The sequence below is a fragment of the Muscardinus avellanarius genome (genome assembly GCF_963383645.1).
Source record: "Muscardinus avellanarius genome assembly, chromosome: 10".
NCBI lineage: Eukaryota > Metazoa > Chordata > Mammalia > Rodentia > Gliridae > Muscardinus > Muscardinus avellanarius.
Window position 1 is genome coordinate 66,228,357 of NC_137796.1, and position 24,212 is coordinate 66,252,568.

At 47.7% G+C, this 24,212-nt stretch overlaps 1 protein-coding gene across 1 annotated transcript; it reads right to left on the minus strand.

Annotated features, from left to right (window-relative positions):
- Positions 1 to 317: 317 nt before the first annotated feature.
- Positions 318 to 12,026, minus strand: TMEM150B (transmembrane protein 150B; the record flags this gene model as incomplete). The annotated part of the gene is made up of 6 exons (XM_080704528.1): positions 318 to 526; positions 5,977 to 6,160; positions 10,875 to 11,002; positions 11,286 to 11,353; positions 11,438 to 11,497; positions 11,959 to 12,026. 6 exons carry the CDS (start codon positions 12,024 to 12,026, stop codon positions 318 to 320), a joined length of 717 nt encoding a protein of 238 aa, XP_080560654.1.
- Between the last annotated feature and the right edge of the window lie 12,186 nt (positions 12,027 to 24,212).

Genomic DNA, 24,212 nt, shown 5'->3' on the forward strand with positions numbered 1-24,212 from the left:
CGTGTCTCTGATTCCGCCGGCGGCAACAACAACAAAATAATAATAAATAGCCTTGATCAGGGACAGCTGGCTGGCCTCGGCCTCTCGATTCCTGGGTGCCTCTGACTGCCGGGCCAGATGGCAGGGACAGGCGGACACCAAGATGCTGGCTGGCGGCTGCTCCAGACCTCCAAACACAAACATCCCCTGGGCTGGAGGATGTGAAGGGTGAGCAGCCGCCAGATGGAGCCAGCTAGAGTGACACCTGATGGCTCATCTTGGGGGACACCAGGGATCAGCCCCATCTTTCATCCTCCATTGGTAAGAGCAAGGCCTCGTCACAGTGGCTGAGACAGCTGGACCTGCAAGGACCCGGGGGAGGCCGGTGGCGGGCTGAGATCCTGCCGTGGCCGAAGGCACAGGACACAGCTGTCCAGGTAGGAAAAATCCACAGTAAAGAGGCCAAAGAGCGTGAAGAGCATCATGGCCACTGCCCACTCGCAGGCGGCAGAGGCAGAACGCAGTCCCTGGGAGTGGAGGACAATCACTTCGCATCAGAGTCAAGGGCCACTCGGCTGCCAAGAAGAATCGGGGACCTGGCTCAGTTGCTGTGTGGCCCAGAGTGGGGCTGAGGCCATCTCTGCATCCTTTTGGGAGCTGTACATCCTGCCCCAGCTCAAGGACACCTTGCTGGCCGCCACCCTCAGCTCCCATTTTCTTATCTGTTCCTCTCAAATGACTTGAGTCCTTGTCACCAATGGCCCCGGTCCATATCTGTCTGAATCCCAGGAATTTTTTCTAGCGTATACTTCCATTAGAATTGTGTCCCCAGTGTCTTAACACATGTTTCTTGTTCCATCGACCTTTCCTGATCCCTAATGGCCTTGCCCTGGAGGGATGCCATAGCTGCCACCTCCATATATGCAGTTGCTTTTTGTTTTTTTGTTTGTTTGTTTTGGTACTAGGCATTGAACCCTGTGGCCGGTCTACCTCTAAGCTCCACCCTCAGCCCGATTTTACTTTATTTTGAAACAGTCTCATTAAGGTGCTGAGGGTCTCACTAAGTTGCTGAAGCTGGCCTTGAACCTGTGATCCTTCTGTCTCAGCCTTCCAAGTACTAGGATTACAAACAGGAGCCACAATACCCAGCTCACAAATGCAGTTCCCTAAACACATTTCCAGACCCTGCCAGCCTCAGGTTGTTTACAACTTTCTCCCAAGCATCCTCTCCCACCCAGTGGTGCCATCCACCACTCCCAAACAGAACCTAATGTCCTCCCCCCCAAATCTCTTCTTTCTGGGTATCCCCATCCCCATGGCAACTCCATCATCCACTGATGTACCCAAGTAGACGCTTGGGAATCCCCCTTGCCTTCCTCCTCTGTCTTGACCAGCTGATCACCTCTAATTCTGCCTTCTCTACCTTCTCTTCTACTCTGCCCCATCCCATCTCTTACTTTCCAGATCCAGCTCCTTAAGACCTTTCCCTAGTCGGGTACAATGGCACAATTTAGTGAAACTCAGCATCTTAGCAAGATGCCGTTTAAATTCAGGAAATTAGCCAGGCATGGTGGCACACGCTTGTAATCCCAGCATTTGGGAGGCTGAGACTGGAGGATCGTGGTTCGCGGACAGCCTCAGCTACTTAGTGAGGCCCTTTGCAACTCAGTGAGACCCTGTTTCAAAATAAAAAATAAAAAATTGGTCAGGGGATGTAGCTTGGAGGTCAAATACCTCTGGGTTCCATCCCCAGACCCGCAAAAAATAAATAAATAAATAAATTCAGGAAATTAGAGCTGGGCGTGGTGGCACCCACTTGTAATCCCAGCATTTAGGAGGCTGAGACAGGAGGATCGTGGTTCACAGACAGCCTCAGCAACTTAGGCCTTTTGCAACTCAACCCTGATTCAAAATAAAGAATAAAATATAGGGCTGGGGATGTCAGTCGGGGGTAGAATGCCCCTGGGTTCCATCCCCGGTACCACCAAAAAAAAAAAAAAAAAGGTTGTTTTTTTTTTCCCCCCGGAAATTAAACTGGGCATGGTGGCACACGCTTGTAATCCCCAAGCTTGGGAGGCAGAGACAGGAGGATCGTGCTGGTTCGAAGCCAGCTGCGCTGGCTTAAGATACCCTGTTTCCAAATAAAAATATAAAATTAGGTCTGGGAGTGTAGCCCAGAGGTGGAAGGGCTTCCAGGAACCCCAGTTTCCAAATATAAAATTAGGTCTGGGAGTGTAGCCCAGAGGTAGAAGGGCTTCCAGGAACCCCAGTACCACCACCACTAAAAAAATATAAAATAAATAAAATAAAAAATAAGCAGACACCGACGTAGTGGCGCACGCTTGTAAACCCAGCAGTTGGGAGGCTGAGAAGGAGGATCGCACAGGTTCAAAGCCAGCCTCAGCTACTTAGGCTCTCAGCAACTTAGTGAGACCCTGTTTCCAAATAAAGTATAAAAAATAGGTCTGGAAGTATAGCTCAGAGGTAGAAAAGCACCTGGGTTCCACCCTCAGTACCACAATAAAATAAAATAAATAAATAGACTAAAAATTAGGGCTGGGGGTATGGCTCAGAGGTTACAATGCCCCTAGGTTTCATCCCTAGTACTGCAAAAAAAATTTCAGGAAATAAAAAAAAGAAGGGTGGGTGTGGCTCAGAGGTAGAACACCCCTGGGTTCAATTACCAGTAACACACACACAGACGCACACACACCTTCTATACCACCAGCCCATGCACCCTCCAAGCACCAGCCTCAGAGCAACAGTTCTTGTTTCCTGGAACTTCTCAAGAGAGTCCCCTCTTCCTTTCATCAACACTAGCTCCAACTTGCCCCTCCTAGATCAGCTTAGACGTTATTTTGTGTGTGCATTTTTTTTTCCCAAGGATTCCTAAGCTCCTCATGTGTCAGGCCATGGGGATACATGGTAAATATGGCTGTCATCATCCCTGACCCTGGGATCTTCCACCAAGGGAGAAATGGGAGCTACCAAATGGAAACTGCTTAGCCCCAGGACTGACCTTGTTCCTTCTCTGCTCACAGCTTTCCATGGCTCCCCATTGCCCAGGTAGGCCTGACCCCTCATCTTGGAGGTCCTCAGTTCTGATCCCACCAGAAGCCTCATTTCCTCCCGTAAGCTTGTTTTTTTTTTTTTTTTTTTTTTTTTTTGTGTGTGTGTGTGTGTGTGGATTGACTCCAGGGGTATTCTATCTCTGAGCTATGTTCCCAGCCCTGTTTTATTTTTTATTTTGAAAAAGAATTTCACTAGGTTGCAGTAGGCCTCACTAAATTGCTGAGACTAGCTTCGATCCTCCTATCACAGCCCCTCAAGTACCAGTATTACAAGTGTGCGCCACCACGCCCACCCGGCCCCTTAGCTTTTTTCTATCTTCTGCAGGATCAAGTTCAGGTTCCCACCAGGTCGCAGAACTAGCTCTGCAGACTTCCAGCCCTTATCATACTCTACTGGCCCTTTATGACCCCTGCCCCAGCCAAACTGGTTATATCAGCCATTAGAGAAAATACTTTTTTTTTTTTTTTTTTTTTTTTTACTAGAGGTTGCACCCAGGAGTGGTCTACCTCTGAGCTATACCCACCAGCCCTGTTTTTTATTCTTTATTTTGAAACAGGGTCTCACTAAGTTGCTGAGGCTGGTGGTGAATCTGCAGTCGTCCCATCTCAGCCTCCCAAGCCCTGGGATTATAAGGCTCTACCACCACGCCTTGCTCAGAAGTTTTTTTAAAGAACCAGGCAGAGCCTGGCATGGTGGCACAAGCTTGTAATCCCAGTACTCGGGAGGCTGAGAGGGGAAGATAGCTCAGGTTTGCAGCCAGCCTCAGCAACTTGTGAGACCCTCCGTAACTTAGTGAGACCCTGTTTCCAAATAAAGAATAAAATACAGCTGGGGGTATAGCTCAAAGGTGGAATGCCCTTGGGTTCCATCTCTAGTACCACCAAAAAAAAAAAAAAAAAAAAAGCCAGTGAGAAGTTGGAGTTACCCAAAACAAGGCTGAGCCGGGTGCGGTGGCGCACGCTTGTAATCCCAGCGCTTGGGAGGCTGAGACAGGAGGATTGCACAGGTTCTAAGCCAGCCTCAGCTACTTAGTGAGGCTCTCAGCAATTTAGTTTCAAAATGTATTAAAAAAAAAATAGGTCTGGTGGGGCGTAGTGACCATGTTTGTAATCCCAGCATTTGGGAGGCTGAGACCGGAGGATCACGGTTCGCGGACAGCCTCAGCTACCTAGAGAGGCCCTCTACAACTCAGTGAGACCCTGTTTCAAATTAAAAAAAAAAAGTAGGGCAGGGAATGTAGCTCAGAGGTCAAATGCCCCTGGGTTCCATCCCCAGACCCACATAAAATAAATAAATAAATAAAAATAGGTCTGGGAGTATAGCCTGGAGGTAGAAAAGCCCCTGGGTTCCACCTACAGTACCACCAAAACAAGGCTGAGGGGGCAGCCCTTCCCATCTATTCCCCGGGATTCCTTGTGCTTTTTTTTTTTTTTTTTTTTTTTTCCTATTGGTGATTGAACCCAGGGGCATTCCGGCTCCCAGCTACGACCCTAACCCTTTTTAACTAAATTGCCGAGGTTGACAAACTTGCAGTACTCAGATCTCAGCCTCCCAATACTGGGTTTACCAGCCTGGGGCCCCACACCCAGTCCACTCTGCTCACTTAATGCCGCCAGCCGGGGTCTCGACTGATTTTCTTCCACCTCCCTGAATGCTGGTGAACCTCTGAGCCTCTCTCCCTCCTCCTCACTCAGGAGACAGTCACTCAAGGTGGTTGCCGCCCCTTCTCTCCCTCAGCGCACTCAGCACTACCTATCACAATTAATCATTATTCTGATAAAGGCAACTCCATTTCCTGGATATGGAAAGAGGCTCAGAGAGTGACTTGACCCACCCAGAGGCCCGCCAGGCTGGTGGACTTCTCGGGTGACTCAGAAATGAGTTGGAGCCAGGAATGGTGAGTATGCCTATAATCCTAGTACTTGGGAGACCGAGATCGGAGGATCACAGGTTCAAGGCCACCCTTAGCAATTTTGCAAGACTCTCTGCAACTTAGCAAGGCCCTGTTTCAAAAAAAAAAAAAAAAAAATAGGGCTGGGGGTATAGCTCAGAGGTAGAAAAATCCTGGGTTCAATTTTTGGCACAGAAAGAAAGAAAGAAAGGAAGGAAGGAAGAAAGAAAGAAAGAGAGAGAGGAAGGAAGGGAGGGGAAGGAAGGAAGGAAGGAGAGAGGAAGGAAGGAAGAAAAGAAGGAAGGTGGAATTGAGTCCCCATGCAGTGATTAACTGGTCATTGTTTAACAGCTGACTTTCCTTGATAGCATTTGACAATTATCGTGGTGTATGTTGTAAAGACTCTCTCCGTGGCTACCACACGCCACTTATGTGAAGTCATTTAACATGGAGTTGGGAAAAGACACGTAAACAGTCTGAGAGCTGCCCTGGCTACCTGCAACCCACCACTGATTCCAAGGACGAAGACCTCCCCCATGGGGCTTAGCCAAGAGGCCCCCTGTCTAAACCTGTTTCCACTCTTCAACACCGACACAATGCCTGGGACAAGGTGGGAGCCCCAAGCCAACTGCTATTAATAGATGGTTCTCCCAAGATTCATTGCCAAGCACCTGCAGATCTAAGCACCTCATGGACCAAAATTCATTGCCAAGCACCTGCATTCTAAGCACCTCATGGACATCGTCCTACGTAGTCCTCACAACCCTGAGCTCTCAGTAACCGCATTTGATAAGAGAGGAAATAGGCACTGAGGATTTAAGAACTGCCCAGCTAATATGTGGAAAAGATGGAGCTCCACCCTGGGCAAGCTGACCTCAAAGTCAGCACTTTCCACTCTGAATCTGTGACCCTGTGGGAGACGGAGGACCCCGGACATGAAGGGACATCTGCAGTGGTACACAGCAAGGGCCCAGGAGGCTGACCCCAGTGCAAACCCACCACCCAGGCCCAGTCCCAGGCACCAATAAGGATACTGGCCACTATGAGGAGGCTGCAGAGGCTACAGAGACTCAGGCGCAGAGGCCCGATCCAGGGCGCCCCGGGCTGGGGCAGGCCCCTCGTCCGCCAGGAGAGAAACAGTTGCAGCCAGAAGTAGAGGTTGCCCAGGATGAAGGCGAGGAAAGCCCCCGCCAGGTGTGTGGGCTTCTGGTTCTTTTCCTGGGAGAAGGGAAAAAGGAAAACTGAGAGAATAACTACGGCAGGGGAAGGGAAATAACACTGCAAGGAGACCTTTGGCCAACCCAGCAGTCTGAGTCTGACAGCTGTCCAATGTAACTGGCTTTTGGCCTAGGTATCTTGGTTGTTGTCAGCTCCATGATAGGGCAGGCATTTAAATCAGTTGTTCATTACCACAGCCTCAAGGCCCAGAATAGTGCTTCACACAAAGCAGATGCTCAGGAAACGTGCGTGGAATAAACATCACATTCTCAAAGGAGGGGGACTGGTATGGCCCCCAAGGAGATAAAAACTGGTTCTTGAAGAGTAAAAATTTTCAGACATTACAATGGTTTGTGTTTAAAGTAAGCCAGGCATGGTGGCACAGGCCTGTAATTCCAATACTTGGGAGGCAGAGACAGGAAAATCATAGATTTGAGGCCAGCCTCAGCAACTTAGTAGGCTCTCAACAACTTAGCAAGACCCTGTTTCAAAATTAAAAAAGAAGCCGGGCCAGGCATGGTGGCGCACACTTGCTATCCCAGCACTTGGGAGGCTGAGACCGGAGGATCGCGATTCGTGGACAGCCTCAGCTACTTAGTGAGGCCCTCTGCAACTCAGTGAGACCCTGTTTCAAATTAAAGAATAAAAAATAGGGCTGGGGGTGTAGCTTGGAGGTCAAATGCCCCTGGGTTCCATCCCCAGATCTGCCAAAAAAAAAAAAAAAAAGAAAAAGAAGAAGAAAAAGAAGCCAGGAGTGATGGCACATGTTTATAATCCCAGTATTTGGGAGGCTGAGACAAAAGGATATGGGTTCACAGCCAGCCTCAGCTACTTAGGCCCTCCGAAACTTAGTGAAAACCTGTTTCAAAATAAAGAATAAAAAAAAAAAAGGTCTGGGGGGGGGTGGTGTACCATGGAGGTAGAATGCCCTTGGGTTCAATTCCTGGTACCGCAAAAAAAAAAAAAAAAAAAAAAAAAAAAAATCAAAGTATTGGTGGTGTAGTTCAGAGGTAGAAGGTCCCTGGGTTCAATGCTCATTACCACTAAATAAATAAATAGAGCTAGGAGCATAGCTCAAAGGTAAAATGCCTCTGTGTTCAATGCCTAGTACTACAAATAAATAAATAAATAAATAATAAATAAATAAAAATATATTTAAAAATTTTAGCTTAAAAATTTCATGCTGGGTGTGGTAGCACACTCGTGTAATCCCAGTACTTGAGAGGCTGAGACAGTATTGTAGGTTTATAGCCAACCTCAGCAATTTAGTGAGGACCTCAGCAATTTAGTGAGACCCTGTTTCTTTTCTTTTTTTTTTTTTTTTGCAGGTCTGGGGATGGAACTCAGGGGCATTCGACCTCCAAGCTACACCCCCTGCACTATTTTTTTTATTCTTTATTTTGAAACAGGGTCTCACTAAGTTGCAGAGGGCCTCACTAAGTAGCTGAGGCTGGCTTTGAACCTGTGCGATCCTCCTGTCTCAGCCTCCCAAGAACTGGGATTACAAGCGTGCGCCACCACACCCAGCTCGAGACCCTGTTTCAAAATCAAGAATAAAACACAAGGCGGGGTGGGTGTAGCTCAGAGTTAGAATGCCCCTGGGTTCCATCCCCAGTACCGAAAGAAAGAAAAAGAAAGAAAGAAAGAGAGAGAGAGAGAGAGAGAGAGAGAGAGAGAGAGAGAGAAAGAAAGAAAGAAAAGGAAGGAAGGAAGGAAGGAAGGAAGGAAGGAAGGAAGGAAGAAAAGAACTGGGTGTAGCTCAGAGGTAAAATGTCTCTGGGTTCCATTAGCAGTAGGACAGAAAAATTTATAGTTGGGGAGATAATTAGGGAAATATTTTTAAGAAAAACTCCTTAGGGTTTATAACCATCTTATTGTACTAACTTGAGGAATGTAGGAATGGATGAATTGCAAATGAGTTGGGGAGATAGCCTCTCATCTGGACATCCGGTGATCTACCTCTAGTTTCCCTTAATTCAGCAAGACAGGCTGGGCATCAGAGACATGACAGTAAAATAAAATAGCAAAATAAACCAGTAAGACTTCTTTTACCACCAGGCATGGTGGAGCACATACTTGTAATCCCAGTACTTTGGAGGCTGAGGCAGGAGGATTGCAGGTTAGAAGCCAACCTCGGCTACTCAGGCCCTCTGCAACCTAGTGAGACCCTGTTTCAAAAATAAAGATTAAGCCAGGCGTGGTGGCTCACGCTTGTAATCCCAGCACTTAGGAGGCTGAGACGGGAGGATTGCACAGGTTCGAAGCCAGCCTCAGCTACTTAGTGAGGCTCTCAACAACTTAGTGAGACCCTGTTTCCAAATAAAATATAAAATAGGTCTGGGAGTATAGCCTGGAGGTAGAAAGCCTCTGGGTTCCACCCCCAGTACCACCACAAAAAAATAAAATAAAATAAAATAAACAAAAATAAAGATTAAGCTGGACATGGTGGCACATGCTTGTAATCCAGCATTCAGGAGGCTGAGACAGGAGGATTGTGGTTCGCGGATAGCCTCAGCTACTTAGTGAGGCCCTTTGCAACTCAGTGAGACTCTATTTCAAGATAAAGAATAAAAAATAGGGATAGGATTAGAGCATGGAGGTACAATGCTCCTGGGTTCCATTCTAGCAACACACACACACACACACACACACACACACACACACACACACACAAATAGGGCGTGCAACTCGAAGGTAGAATGCTCCTGGGCTCAGTTTCCAGTACTACAAATAAAATAATATAAAAATAAAAACTCCAGGAGCTGGGCATGGCGGCACACACTTGTAATCCCAGCATTTGAGAGGCTGAGACTAGAGGACCTCAGTTCACAGCCAGCCTCAGCTACTTAGTAATGCCCTTTGCAACTCAGTTCAACCCTATTTCAAAATAAATAATAAGCCGGGCATGGTGGCACATGCTTGTAATCCCCGTGCTTGGGAGGCTGAGACAGGAGGATCACACGGGTTCAAAGCCAGCCTCAGCTACTTCGTGAGGCTCTCAGCAACTTAGTGAGACCCTGTTTCCAAATAAAATATAAAATAGGTCTGAGAGTATAGCCCAAAGGTAGAAAGCCTCTGGGTTCCACCCCCATTACTGAGGAGATAGAAAGGAAGTAGGCAGATAGGGAAGAGGGCTCCGTAGAAAAAACTCAATTTCCTGAGGGGTGAGGGGCCAAGGTTCAGAGATAAGAAGGACCAAAGCTTCACAAAACCATCTGGTTACTAATCAACAAACCCAGGAGACATCACTGGAGCAAGTCTGACACTTCTGAAAGGAGACTCTTCAAAGGACTTGCAAATACCCTATGCAAATTCTGAGAGCTGCTTCATAGAATTCCCAAAATCCCAAACTCACCACAACCAAACAGAGGACATGCAGACATCTGGCAAAACCCCTAGCGCAGACACCAAATTGGTTTTTTCTCTCTCGGGGACCCCCTCCCCTTTTGAGGAGTCTCTCTCTCTCTCTCTCTCTCTCTCTCTCTCTCTCTCTCTCTCTCTCTCTCTTTCTTTCTCTGTCTCTGTCTCTGTCTCTCCCTCCCTCTCTCTTCTCTTCTCTTCCCTTCCCTTCCCTTCCCTTCCCCCCTCCTCCTCCTCCTCTTCCTCCTCCTCCTCCTCCTCCTCCTCCTCCTCCTCCTCCTCCTCCTCTTCTTCTTCTTCTTCTTCTTCCTCTCTCTTTCTCTTTCTCTCTCTCTCTCTCTCTCTCTCTCTCTCTCTCTCTCTCTCTCGTCGAATTAGCCTTGAGAGAAGGCAGAGTGCAATTGAGGACACGTGACTCTGACTACTCTCGGATAGTGACCTGAAGGCCTCTGCTGGACATCAAGGCCGACCAGGGCCCCTAGGGGTGACCTGCACCTCTTTTCTGGCAGATCGCGTGGGCCCTGGGAGAAAGTAGTTTGCAATTGACGGCACTTGGCTTTGGCGACACTCGGGTAGTGACCTGAAGGCAGCTACTGGACACCAGAGCCCCGACAGCCCCTTTGGGGTGTTCTGCCACTTTCCTATTCCTTTCTGGCAGATCGCGTGGACTCTGAAAGAAAGCAGCTTGTAATCGAAGGCATTCGGCTTGGGCTACTCTCAAGTATTGTCCTGAAGGCAGCTGCTGGACCCCAGAGTTCCGACAGCCCCTTGGGGTGTTCAGCCACCTTCCCCCATTCCCTGCTGCTTCCAATAAACCTTTTACTCCCCTTCCTGCGGTCTGCAGGTGTCATTCTTCGCTCACCGTAGACAAGAACCTGGTAAGGAAACGCCGAGTTTCTTCTCAAGAAACTCCATTTCATCTTTGATGAAACTCCAGGTTTATTCTCAAGAAACCCCCCGTTTCATCTTGGCAACCACGAAGGGACCCCCGTTTCATTACCACCAAAAAAAATAAAGAATAAAAATATGGAGCCGGGGGTGTAGCTCAGAGGTAGAATGCCCCTGGGTTCCATCCCCAGTACCAAAAAAAAAAAAAAAAAAAAAGACAACATAGTGGGTAGGAGATTGGTACAAAATTCTCCAAGCTTCTTGGAGCCTATGAAGTCCTGTAGACAAGGCACTCAATACAGATTAAGGACCTCACCCACCAAGTCATGTGGAACTACAAGTACCAGGAGGCCATGTGAGCTGAGCCCCAGAAACAAGCGATTAAAGTCAAGAGGGATGCTGGGAGTTGTAGTCCAGACTGTGCTGGCCAAACCCGGGCAGGTAGTGAACACCCACTAGGTCTCACCTGGAAGTTGCCTACTATGGAGGTCCCCAGGGCACAGAGGAGCCCCGACCACAGAACCAGCTGGTTCAACCTCGTACCGACGCCCCAGTCCCGGAGCTGGTGATAACGCACAATGCAGATCCAGGCAGCTAGGAGGACAGGGAAGTGGGCAGGAGTCCCAGAAAATCCCAGGTAACCCCAACACAGGTAGTGGTGCAGAGTTCAGCAGGAGACCAGGGCTGGGGCAAGGGGCCAGTTCTTGGATTTGAGGGAAATGGGGATGGAGCCTGTACTCCTGACTCCAAGGGAAGAGGGCTGAGTCTGGACCCTTGGGTCTGAAGGAGGAGGGCTGGGACCTGGATCCCTGAGTCTGAGGGAGGAGGGCTTGACTAGGTGGGCTTTAGTGGAAGAAAAGGGCTGGGAAATATTTACCCATAACAGCTCCCATATTAAGTATCTGGCTGAAGATGCAGCTCTGAGGAGGGTAAGATCCGCAGAAACTACAGAGATAAAGGGTCATCCTGTGGCTCCTGTAAGCCAAAGCCCACCACTTTTCTCCTGCAGGAGCCGTCATCCATAACTACCTGATGTAGGGGAAGCCTTTGCTGAGGTCCACAGTCCTGTTGAACACGGCAATCGCAAAACTGGTGGGAGGGGCACACCAAAGTTAGAGTAAGGGATTTTAAGGACAGCTTTTCTTTCTGTTACATAAGTACTTTATTCTGTTATAAAAATCTGGACTTTTTTTTGGGGGGGGCACTGGGGATGGAACCCAGGGGGCATTCTACCTCTGAGCTATACCCCAGCTCTATTTTTTATTTTGAAACAGGGTCCCCCTGAGTTGCAAGGAGCCTTACTAAGTAGTAGCTAAGGCTGTCCTTGAACTGGGTTCCTCCTGTCTCAGCCTCCTAAATGCTGGGATTACAAGCATGTGCCACCACGCCTGGCAAAATCTGGACTCCTCCCTCAGACTCAGGGGTCCAGACCACAGCCCTCCACCCTCAGATCTAAGAGTCCAGGACCCTGACCCCCCTCCTCTTTACACCTGGGCGTCTAGACCCCCATTCCCTCAGATGCAGGCATTCATCCTGCCTGTAACACTCACATGATCCAGATACCAGTGGTAGCCCAGAGTGCCAGGAAGACCGGCAGAAGGGGCAGGTAGCTGCACATGCTGGTCCTGCAAGGGAAAGAGAGGGGCTGGGGCTGGGGCTGAGGCTGGGGCTGGAACTGTCAACCGCCCTCAGTTTTGCCAGAGAAGCAACCTGTAGGTGTGTGAGATTGTGGCCACCTGCCTCTGAGACCCTATTGGCTCCCAGGCAAACGTAAGGACAGGAGTGTGACTAAACCAGCCCAACTCTTGCTAGGAGCACTTTCCCTATCTTCCCTGTCTCTCCTTTGGTCCTTTGCTCCTAGTTTCTCCAGGTCTTCCCTACCCCTCCCCCACCTCAGGAAGCAGGACCCTCACCTCGCCCAGCCCCCTCCAGGTCCTTCTCCAGCTCCTATTAGGTTCTGGCTGGTGACAGCTGCTGGAAAGAAAGGTTGGGATTCCGGGTGGGGCTAGGGCAGGGCGACATTCACCTTTCCACAAAGGCAAAGTCCAGGCTCCAAGCACCTGGAGGACACTGTTCCTCTGGCTTCGGTCTGACTGGACACTTTCTAAGAAACCTCGCTTTCAAACCACGATTCCTTGCTGGGCATGGTGGCGCACGCTTGTAATCCCAGCATTCAGGAGCCTGAGACCGGAGGATCGCGGTTTGCGGACAGCCTCAACTACTTAGTGAGGCCCTCTGCAACTCAGTCAGACCCTGTTTCAAAATAAAAAATAAAAAATAGGGCAAGGGGTGTAGCTCGGAGGTCAAATGCCCCTGGGTTCCATCCCCAGACCCACAAAAACAAAAACAAAAACAAAAACAAAAACAAAAACAAAAAAATCACAGATTCCTACCTCCTCAGAACCCAGCAGGCAGCCCTCAAACTTCAAGGAGCCCTTAACTTCCTCCAGCTCATGGTTTCAACTTCCAAACTTCCAGTCCTTATCTCCCCCCCAGACCCAGAAATCAGAGCCTCCAGCTCCTGCTTTGGGGACAGATGAATCAAGACCCCCCAACCCTTCTCCTCTTCTAACCCAAGAGTCCATCTGGAGCCACAGTCCCTTCTGGAATACCTGCATTTCTTTTAGTCCTTGAGGTCCAAACTCCCTTACCTGCTTAGGGACAGGAATCCAGTCCCCTGTTTTCTGGGTATAGTTTCTGTTCATGGGATGCTGGGTGTGGGGCTCTGAGGGTCTTCTCCTCCCCCTTGCATTTTCTGCTACACTGGAGTTCCCCAAGAAGACGGACCGTGGGTGGAAAACAGGACCTTAGTTATGAAATCCACATCTGAAGTCCTCACCCAGACAGCAAGTACTTCCTCTTCTTGGGCCATTTCCATCTCTCTTCCACAGGGCAACTCTCAACTTTTTGTGGTTAACTCATGCCTTAGGGTCAGGCCTACTTCTTCTGAGGACCCAAGAGTCCAAGCCCCAGCCCCCTCCCTCAGACCCAGGGATCCAGCCCCAGCCCTCCTCCCTTAGACCCAGGGTTCAGGTCCAGCCCTCCTCCCTTAGACCCAGGGATCCAGGCCCCAGCCCTCCTCCCTCAGATCTAGGTATCCAGATTCAGCCCTCCTCCCTCAGATCCAGAAGTCTACAGCCCAAATCTCCTCTCTTAGCATACCAGTTTTTTATTTTTTAATTTAGGTAAAATTCACATAACACATATTTAACCATTTTATTTTATTTTATTTTATTTTATTTTATTTTATTTTATTTTATTTTGGGTCTGGGGATGGAACCCAGGGACATTCGACCTCCGGGCTACACCCCCTGCCCTATTTTTATTCTTTATTTTGAAACAGGGTCTCACTCAGTTGCTGAGGGCCTCACTTAGTAGCTGAGGCTGCCTGCGAACCGCGTTCCTCCGGTTTCAGCTTCCCGAATGCTGGGATTACAAGTGTGCGCCAGTTTATTTAACCATTTTAAAGTTCACAGTTAGCCGGGTGTGGTGGCACGCACTTGTAATCCCAGCATTTGGGAGGCTGAGTCAGGAGGATTGGGGTTCTCAGACAGCCTCAGCTACTACTTAGTGAGGCCCTTTGCAACTCAGTGAGACCCTGTTTCAAAATAATGACTAAAAAATTGGGCTTGGGGTGTAGCTTAGAGGTAGAATGCTTCTGGGTTCCATCCCCAGTACTGCAATAAAATAAAATAAAACAAAAATAAAATAAAGTTTACAGTTCAGCCAGGCATGGTGGTGCACACCTATAATCCCAGTACTTGAAAGGCTGAGACAGGAAAATTACAGGTTCAAGGTCAACCTCTGAAACGTAGTGACTCTCAGCAACCTAGCAAGATCCTGTTTCAAAACAGAAACTCAAAAAGGGCCAGGTTGGGGATGTAGTTCAGAGGTAGAATGCCTCTGGGTTTAATCCTCAGTACCACACACACATACACACACAAAAAGTTCATGGTTCAGGAGCATTTAGCATGTTTACAGCCAGTGCTACCATCACCTCTATCTAGTTCAGAATTTCTCTGTCACTTCTAAAGGAGCCCGGATCCATGGATCTGTCCTGCAGTCATTACAGGTTTCTCCCTCTCTCTCCCTCTCCCTTTCCTCCTCTTTATTTCTTTTTTTTCTCTTTCTTTTCCTTCCTTCTTCCTTCCTTCCTTCCTTCCTTCCTTCCTTCCTTCCTTCCTTTCTTTCTTTCCTTCTTTTTCTTTCTTTCACAAATGAGGCCATTTATTAACCCAGCATCCTTTATTCTAATACTTCTTGTTAGTAGCGGCCACCTATCCGTCGATTCTGTCAAGATCTCTCTGTCCCTGAGGTCTCCACCTGTGGCCCCCTTTTCCACCTCTCCAGGGCTCAGAGGACCCGGTGGGCTATACTCTTCAAGTCTAAAGTGCTAAAGTATCTGGGCATGACACCATTTCTCTAATGTCCCCCATAGATTTTTTTTTTTTTTTTTTTTTTTTTGGCGGTACTCCAGATGGAACTCAGGGGCATTCTACCTCCGAGCTACACCCCCAGCCCTATTTTTTTATTCTTTATTTTGAAACAGGGTCTCACTGAGTTGCAAAGGGCCTCACTAAGTAGCTGAGGCTGTCTGCAAACATGATCCTCCGGTCTCAGCCTCCCGAATGCTGGGATGACAAGCGTGCGCCACCATGCCCGGCTCCCCCATAGATTTTGTTCATGGAGCCAATCCCAGTGCGACCTCAGAGGTACAGGCACCACGCTGTGGAAGCAGCTCACGTGTAGAACCAGTTCTTCTCTTATGCTCGGCCAACTTGACTGTGTCTACCCATTCGGGGACTTTCAGCTTCCCGGACTTGTTGAGGAAGGCTGCCACAGGGCTCTGATGAACTTCCGTTGGTTTACGTCTTTTACTGTAACTCAGGCATCCTGTGGCCTCCATGTGCCAGCCAGGGGAAGGGAAGGCTGGACTTTGATTTTCTTTTCTTTTCTTTTTTTTTTTTTTTTGGCAGTACTGGAAATGAAACCCAGGGACATTCTACCTCCAAGCTACACCCCCAGCCCTATTTTTATTCTTTATTTTGAAACAGGGTTTCACTGAGTTGCAAAGTTGCCTCAGCTACTCAGTAAGTAGGGAAGCTGCTCACCTGTGTCGACCAGGAACTGGGGACACGCACACAAGGACCTACTTCTGTCAGGTGCGATGGCACACGCTGGTAATCTCAGTACTTAGCAAGGCTCTTAACAATTTAGAGAAACCGTTTCCAAATAAAAAATAAAATAAGCTGGGGTTTTGTTCAGAGGCAGAATGCCCCTGGGTTCAATGCCCAGTACAGAAAAAGAAAAAAGCAGAAAAAGACCCACTTTCTTCAACCTTCTGCAGTTCTCACTAATAATCTATTTAGTCATGAACCAATGAATAGGTTAATCCATTGATAAAGTCAGAGACCTGATGATCTAATCATTTCTCAAAAGTTCTACCTCTTTTTTTTTTTTTTGTAATAGGAAACTTCTTATACCTTCGGGCTATACCCCCAAGCTTTTTATTTTTTATTTGGAAACACAATGTCACACATAGGTTCGAAGCCAGCCTCAGCTACTTAGTGAGGCCTCAGCAACTTAGTGAGACCCTGTTTCCAAATAAAGTATAAAAAACAGGACTGCGGGTGTATCCTGGAGGTAGAAAGCCCCTAGGTTCCATCCCCAGTACCACACACACACACACACACACACACACAAAAAAAAAAAAAAAAAAAAAAAAAAATAGGGTCTTACTGAGTTGCAAAAGGCTTCACTAAGTAGTAGCTGAGGCTGTCCAGGAACCGCGATCCTGCTGGGATTACGAATGTGTGCTACCACGCCCTGATTCAAGACTTTTTTCAAAATAAAAAATATAGCCAGGCATGGTGGCACATACTTGTAATTGCAGTACTTGGGAGGCTGAGACAGGAGGATCACAAGTTTGTGGCCAGCCTCAGCTACTTAGTGAGGCCCTCTACAACTTAGTAAGACCCTACTTCAAAATAAAAAATAAAAAGAGGAGTACTTGGGAGGCTGAGACAGGAGAATCAGAGGTTCAAGGCCAGCCTCAGCTACTTAGTGAGGCTCTCCAAAACTTAGTGAGACCCTGTTTCAAAATAAAGAATAAAGCCGGGTGTGGTGGCACACGCTTGTAATCTCCGCGCTTGGGAGGCTGAGACAGGAGGATCACACAGGTTCGAAGCCAACCTCAGCTACTTAGTGAGGCTCTCAGCAACTTAGTGAGACCCTGTTTCCAAATAAAATATAAAATAGGTCTGGGAGTATCGCCCGGAGGTAGAAAGCCTCTGGATTCCACCCCCAGTACCACCAAAAAGAAAGAAAGAAAGAAAGAAAGAAAGAAAGAAAGAAAGAAAGAAAGAAAGAAAGAGGAAGGAAGGAAGGAAGGAAGGAAGGAAGGAAGGAAGGAAGGGAAGAAAACAGGGCTGGGGGTGTAGCTCAAAGGTAGAATGCCTCCGGGTTCCATCCTCACCCAGTACCACAAAATAAATAATGGCCATAGCTCAGAGTTAGAAAACCCCTGGGCTCAATCCCCAATTCCAGAAAGAAAGGAAGGGAGGGAGAGAGAGAAAAGAAATGAAAAGAGAAAAGAAAAAAAGAGGAAGGGAGGACAGGGTGTGGTAATGAGAGAGCTCAAGGCATAGAGAGGAGGTTGCTAAGTAGCAGTGCTGGCCAGTGTGTGCTCAGCTGGTGTGTAGGGAAGGTCAGGGAATTTCACGGAGGGCCTCATGAGTTACACTTAGAAAGAGGGTGTGTGGCGGTTGGCACGCAGCAAGAAGGCATTCCTGGTAGAGCGGAGGTGGTCCCTGAAACCCAGCCCCGGGAAGTAGAATGCGTTTGTCTGCTGGGTTATAGCGTATAGCACCCACTAGGAAAAGTAGATCAGGACCCACAACCCTCAGATTGCCACACTGGAATTGGACATTATCCTGAGAGTGCAGGGAAAACATGGAAGCTTCTTCAACAGGAGATAGCAGGAGGAGTGACACTGATGATGTGTAGACAGGAAAAGATGATGACCGCGGACACCCTTATAGGTCCAGGCAGTGTTCAGGTTCTCCGTGTGTCCTAGCTAGTTCCCACGAGAGCGCACAGTTGGCATGGCCTTTTTTTTTTTTTTTTAACAGTACACAGTACTGAAACCCAGGGGCATTTTACCTAATAGCTACATCCACAGCCCTATTTTTATTCTCTGCTTTTCTTTCTCCAAGCGACACCCCCAGCCCTATTTTTTATTCTTTATTTTAAAACAGGGTCTCACTGAGTTGTGGAGGGCCTCACTAAGTAGCTGAGGCTGGCTGTGAACCAGATCCTCCTGTCTCAGCCTCCCAATAGCTGGGATTACAAGTGTGCACCACCACACCCAGATTTATTATTTTATTTATTTATTTATTTGTGTGTGTGTGTGTGTGTGTGTGTGTGTGTGTGTGTGTGTGGTTCTGGGGGTGGAACCCAGGGGCTTTTCTATTTCTGGCCTATATTCCCAGACCTATTTTATACTTTATTTGGAAACAGGGTCTAAGTTGCCAAGTACTGGGATTACAAGCGTGCACCACCACGCCCAGTTTATTCTTTTATTTTTGAAATAGGGTCTCACTATGTTGTGAGGGGCCTCATTAAGTAATAGAGGCTGGCTATGAACCTGTGATCCTCCTGTCTCAGCCTCCCAAGTGCTGGGATTATAGGTATTTACCACCGTACCTGGCTGCTGTGGGCTTTTTTTTTTTTTTTTTTTTTTTTGCGGGTCTGGGGATGGAACCCAGGGGCATTCGACCTCCAAGCTACACCCCCTGCCCTATTTTTTATTCTTTACTTTGAAACTGGGTCTCACTGAGTTGCAGAGGGCCTCACTAAGTAGCTGAGGCTGTCCACGAACCGCGATCCTCTGGTCTCAGCCTCCCGAATGCTGGGATTACAGGTGTGCACCACCACACCCGGCCCATTTTTTATTTTTATTTTGAAACAAGGACTTGTTAGGTTGGTGAGAGTCTAATTAAAAGCGTGTGCCACCATAATTGTAATCCCAGCATTTGGGAGGCTGAGACAGATCAAGGTTTGACAGCCTCAGCTACTTAGAGAGGCCATTTGCAACTCAGTGAGACCCTGTTTCAAAATAAAGAATAAAAAATAGGGCTGGGGGTGTAGCTCAGAGGTAGACTGTCCCTGGGTTCCATCTCCAGTACCACCCACAAAAAAAGTGAGCCATTATGTCCAGCTGCTCTGGTATCTGTGTGTGTGTGTGTGTGTGTGTGTGTGTGTGTGTGTTAGTGGAACCCAGGGGCTTTCTACATTTGGGTATACCCCCAGACCTATTTTCTATTTTATTTGGAAACAGGGTCTCACTAAGTTGCTAAGAGCCTCACTCAGCTTCTGAGGCTGGCTTCGAACCTGTGATCTTCTGTCTCAGCCTCCCAAGTACTGGGATTATTACTGTGCGCCACCATGTCCAATCCAGCTGCTTTGGCATCTTCATGGACCAGATTTGCTCTTCCTCATGGAAACAGAATTCCTGGTTGGTTGGTTTGTTTTGTTGTTGTTATTGTGTTGTTGTTTTGGTGGTACTGGGGTTCCTGGAAACCCTTCTACCTCCGAGCTACACTCACAGACCCATTTTTTAAAAAATATATTTCTAATTGGAAACAGGCTCTGATCCTCTTTTCTCCACCTCCCAAGCACGGGGATTACAAGCGTGTGCCACCACTCTCGGGTGTGTGTGTGTGTGTGTGTGTGTGTGTGTGTGTGTGTGTTGCTGGGGATTGGACCCAGGGGCATTCTACCCCCAAGCTACACCCCCAGCCCTACTTTATTTTTATTTTAAAACAGTCTTGAGCTGGGCCTGGTGGCACACATTTGTAATCCTAGTTCTTGGGAGGCTGAGAAGGAGAATCACAAGTCTGTGGCCAGCCTCAACTACTTAGTGAGGCCCTCTGCAACTCAGTGAGACCCTGTTTCAAATATAAAAAAACAAGACTAGAAAATAGGGCTGGGGGTGTAACTCGGAGGTGCAATATCCCTAGGTTCCATCCCCAGTATTTCAATTTTAAAAAAAGGGTCTTTCTAGGTGGATGCAAATCTCACTACTTGCCCAGGCTGTCCTTGAACCCGAGACCCTCCTGTCTCAGCCTCCTAAGTACTAGGATCACAGGTGCCACTAAGCCTGGCTGTGAGACCCTATATCAAAATAAAAAAATAAAAAATGAGGCTTTCAGCCACTTAGCGAGACCCTGTTCTCAAATAAGAAATAAAAATCAAGCCCAGACAGACATGACAGCTCAAAAAATTAGTGAGGCTCTCAGCAACTTAGTGAGACCCTCTTTCCAAATAAATAAATAAATAAATAAATAAATAAATAAATAAATAAATAAGGTTGAGCTTTGAGGTAGAATGCCCTTAGATTCAATTTCCAGTACCACACACACACACACACACACAAAAAGTCATGTGTGGTGGTACATGCCTGTGGTCCCAGTACTTGGGAGGCTGAAACAAGAGAATTAGAGATTCAAGGCCAGCCTTAGCAACTTGGCAAGAACATTAACAACTTAGCAAGACCATTAATTTATTCTATGGTACTGGGGATGGAATCCAGGGGCATTCTTCCCCGAGCTACACCCCGGCCCTATTTTTTATTCTTTATTTTGAAACAGGGTCTCAGTAAGTTGTGGAGGGCCTCATTAAGTAGCTCAGGCTAGTTGTGAACCCACGATCCTCTCATTTCAGCCTCCCAAATGCTGGGATTACAAGGTACACCATCATGCAGAGCTCTTATTTATTTATTTATTTATTTATTTATTTATTTATTTATTTATATTTTTGCAGGTCTAGGGATGGAACCCAGGGGCATTTGGACTCCGAGCTACATCCCCTGCCTATTTTTTATTCTTTATTTTGAAACAGGGCCTCACTAAGTAGCTGAGGCTGTCCATGAACCGTGATTCTCCTGTCTTAGCCTCCCAAACAAGTGTGTGCCACCATGCCCGGCTTTTATTTTTATTTTGAAAGAGTCTTGCTAGGTCGATGAGAGTCTCAATACTTGTTCTCGAACTTGTGCTCCCCCATCTCAGCCTCCCAAATACTGGAATTACAGGTGTACACTACCACTCCCAGCTTTGGCCCAGCTTTTTGTCATGGTCCACCTCTGCCCCTTGCTGGTGATGTGACCTGGTGCAGATGTCTTTATCTTTCTGTGCCTTGGTTTCCTGTGAAATGGAGATAATAAGATGGATAACATCAAAATGGGGCATGGTGGTGAAACGGGGGGTTTCTTCTGAGCCCCCAAGATGAAGCAGAGGGTTTCTTGAGAAGAAACCTGGAGTTTCATCAAAGATGAAACGGAGTTTCTTGAGAAGAAACTTGGCATTTCCTTACCGAGTTCTTGTCTACAGTGAGTGAAGAATGACACCCGCAGACTGCAGGAAGGCAGGGAATAGGGAAAGGTGGCTGAACACCCCAAAGGGGCTGTCAGAACTCTGGGGTCCAGCAGCTGCCTTCAGGACAATACTTGGGAGTAGCCCAAGCCAAATGCCTTCAATTACAGGCTGCTTTCTTCCAGAGTCCATGTGATCAGCCAGAAAGGAGGTGCAGGTCACCCCTAGGGGCCCTGGCCAGCCTTGATGTCCAGCAGAGGCCTTCAGGTCACTACCTGAGAGTTACCCTATCCCCGTGCCCTCAGTTGCACTCCACCTTCTCTCAAGGCTAACACAACCTGCGAGAGAGAAGCTCCTCATAAGGGGAGGGGGGTCCCTGAGAGGGAAAAACCCATTTGGTGGCTGCACTAGGGGTTTTGCCAGATGTCTGCATGTCCTCTGTTTGGTTGTGGTGAGTTTGGGATCCTGGGAATTCTGGGAAACAGCTCTCAGAATTTGCATAGGGTATTTGCAAGTCCTTTGAAGGGTCTCCTTTCAGAAGTGTCAGACTTGCTCCAGTGATGTCTCCTGGGTTTGTTGATTAGTAACGAGATGGTTTTGTGAAGATTTGGTCCTTCTTATCTCTGAACCTTGGCCCCTCGCCCCTCAGGAAATTAGGTTTTTTCTACGGAGGCCTCTTCCCTATCTGCCTATTTCCTTTCTATCCCTTCAGTGGCACACTAGAGGTTAAGACAGGAAAATAGGGGGTTTGAGGACAGCCTCAGCAACTTAGAAAGACCCTGTTTCTTTTTGTTTTCTTTCTTTCTTCTTTCTTTCTTTCTTTCTTTCTTTCTTTCTTTCTTTCTTTCTTTTATAATACTGGGGGTGGAACCCTGGGCATTCTACCTCCAAACTATACCCTCAGCCTTATTTCATTCTTTTATTTTGAAATAAGGTCTCACTGAGTTACAGATAGCCTCACTTAGTTGCTGAGACTGGCTGGAAACCTGAGAGCCTCATGTCTCTACCCCAAGTACACCACGCCAGACTTTAAGAGCCTGTTTCAAAATAAAAAGGTCTAGAGCTGGGCATGGTGGCGCATGTTTGTAATACCAGCACTTGGGAGGCAGAGACAGGAGGATTACACAGGTTCAAAGCAAGCCTCTGCTACTTTTTTTTTTTTTTTTTTGCAGGTCTGGGGATGGAACCCAGAGGCATTCGACCTCCGAGCTACACTCCCTGCCCTATTTTTTTTTTTTAATTCTTTATTTTGAAACCGGGTCTCACTGAGTTGCAAAGGACCTCTCTAAGTAGCTGAGGCTGTCCGCAAACCGTGATCCTCTGGTCTCAGCCTCCTGTAGCCTCTGCTACTTAGTGAGGCTCTCAGCAACTTTGTGAGACCCTGTTTCCAAATAAAATATATAAATAGGTCTGGAAGTATAGCCCAGAGGTAGAAAGCCTCTGGGTTCCACCCCCAGTACCACTAAATACATAAATACATAAATACATAAATACATTTTAAAAAATAGGGCTTGGGGTGTCACTGGGAGGTGGATGCCCCTGGGTTTTATCCCCAGTACCGCAAAAAAAAATTTTTAAAGGTCTAGGAGTATAGCTTGGAGGTAGAATGTACCTGGGTTTAATCCCCAGTACCATATAAGAGAGAGAGGAGAGGAGAGGAGAGGAGAGGAGAGGAGAGGAGAGGAGAGGAGAGGAGAGGAGAGGAGAGGAGAGGAGAGGAGAGAAGAAAGGCAGTTACTTGGAACCCTCAGGGAGCCCATGGGAGGGAGGGACTGACTGTTCAGCCGACCATTCACAGTGTCCCCCTGCCCCAACCCTGTCTGCTGCCTAGCCAATCCTTACACCTCTTTCCAAAGGAAATACAGATGCTAACCTCCTGGTGACCCTAAATAGGACTTTTCCCCAATGCGAGTCTTGATACCCGTACCAGTATTGGAATGGCCTAGAAAGATTTGGGAAAGCTATGATTATTAATATATTTCAAAAATTGGGTGAGGGGCAAATCTGTGCAAGGACTTGGTTTCTGCCTAAAAGCAGGCAACTATTCCAATGTAAATTAACCTAGCTAAAAGCAATTAACCAGTCTATAGGAGAGGAGAACTAGGCCTGTCTCTATCTAAAGACAGATCTTAGTTGAGGAGAACTAGGCCTTTATCTAAAGACAGATCTACATGATTGGATAAGCTAGCTAAGATGGTAGGAGGGGTCGACCTTCACGAAAGGAGAGACCCTGCCACACCTTGTTGGGGGAGGTACCTTACAGGGTAAGGGGAGGTACCTTACAGGGACGTTCACTACGTCAGAATTACGTAAACAAGATGAAGGTCATGGGTATAAAAAGTCCGGTCCACGCGTAATTCCTTTTGGTGTATTCATTTCGAGTCACCCCTCCATGCCAGTCTGGTATGGAGCTGTATTTCTATTTTCTGTATTTCTATCTTTCTAATAAACTTCTTTAAATCTTCAGCAACTGTCCAAGCTATGCATATTTATTCTTAGCTCGGACAAGAACCCGCGGTAATTTTCTGGTTTTGGTCGTTTGGGATTTTGTTATAGGTTGGGGGAAAGTGTGTCCGGGACCCTTGCAGGGGTTCCCGGGGAACAGTTTTCTCAAACCATATTCTCCTAATCCATAACAATACCCATTTCCCTGCACTGGCACAAAGCCAAGCTTGGCTCACTGGGGTCCCCATGGTGCTTTGGTGACATCTCCAGGACACCCCTGAGAGGACTAGGGACACCTGGCCAGTGGGGAACTTGCCACTTAGGAAATTAGACTTCACTCACTTGGCCAAGAGCAGCAGGGGGCCTGAACGCGCGTCTGGAACTCGCCTGCTGAGGGGAAGAGCTACCCTCCATTGTCCTCCATTGTCCTAATGAATGGGAATGTGGTGTGTGTGTGTGTGTGTGTGTGTGTGTGTGTGTGTGTGTGTGTATAGTTTTATTTGTTTGTTTTGTTATGCTGGGGATGAAACCCAGGCCATTCTACCTCTGAGCTACAACCCCAGCCCTATGTGTGCGTGTGTGTGGGGTAGAACCCAGGTGCTTTCTTCCTCCGGGCTACACCCCAGCGCTGTTTTCTATTTTATTCGGAAACAGGGTCTCGCTAAGTTGCTGAGAGGCTCACTAAGTAGCTGAGGCTGGCTTCGAACCTGTGCGATCCTCCTGTCTCAGCCTCCCAAGCGCGGGGATTACAAGCGTGCATTACCATGCCTGGCTTATTCTTTATTTTGAAATAGGGTCTCACTGAGTTGCAAAGGGCCTCACTAAGTAGGTGAGGCTGTCTGCGAACCAGGATCCTCGATCCTCCTGTTTCAGCCTTCAGAATGCTTGGATTACAAGTGAGCACCGTGCTCCGTTGACAATGCACTTTGATACTTAGGAAGCTGCTTCTAATTGGCGATGTGGATTTTTTTTTTTTCCTGAGAGGGAAA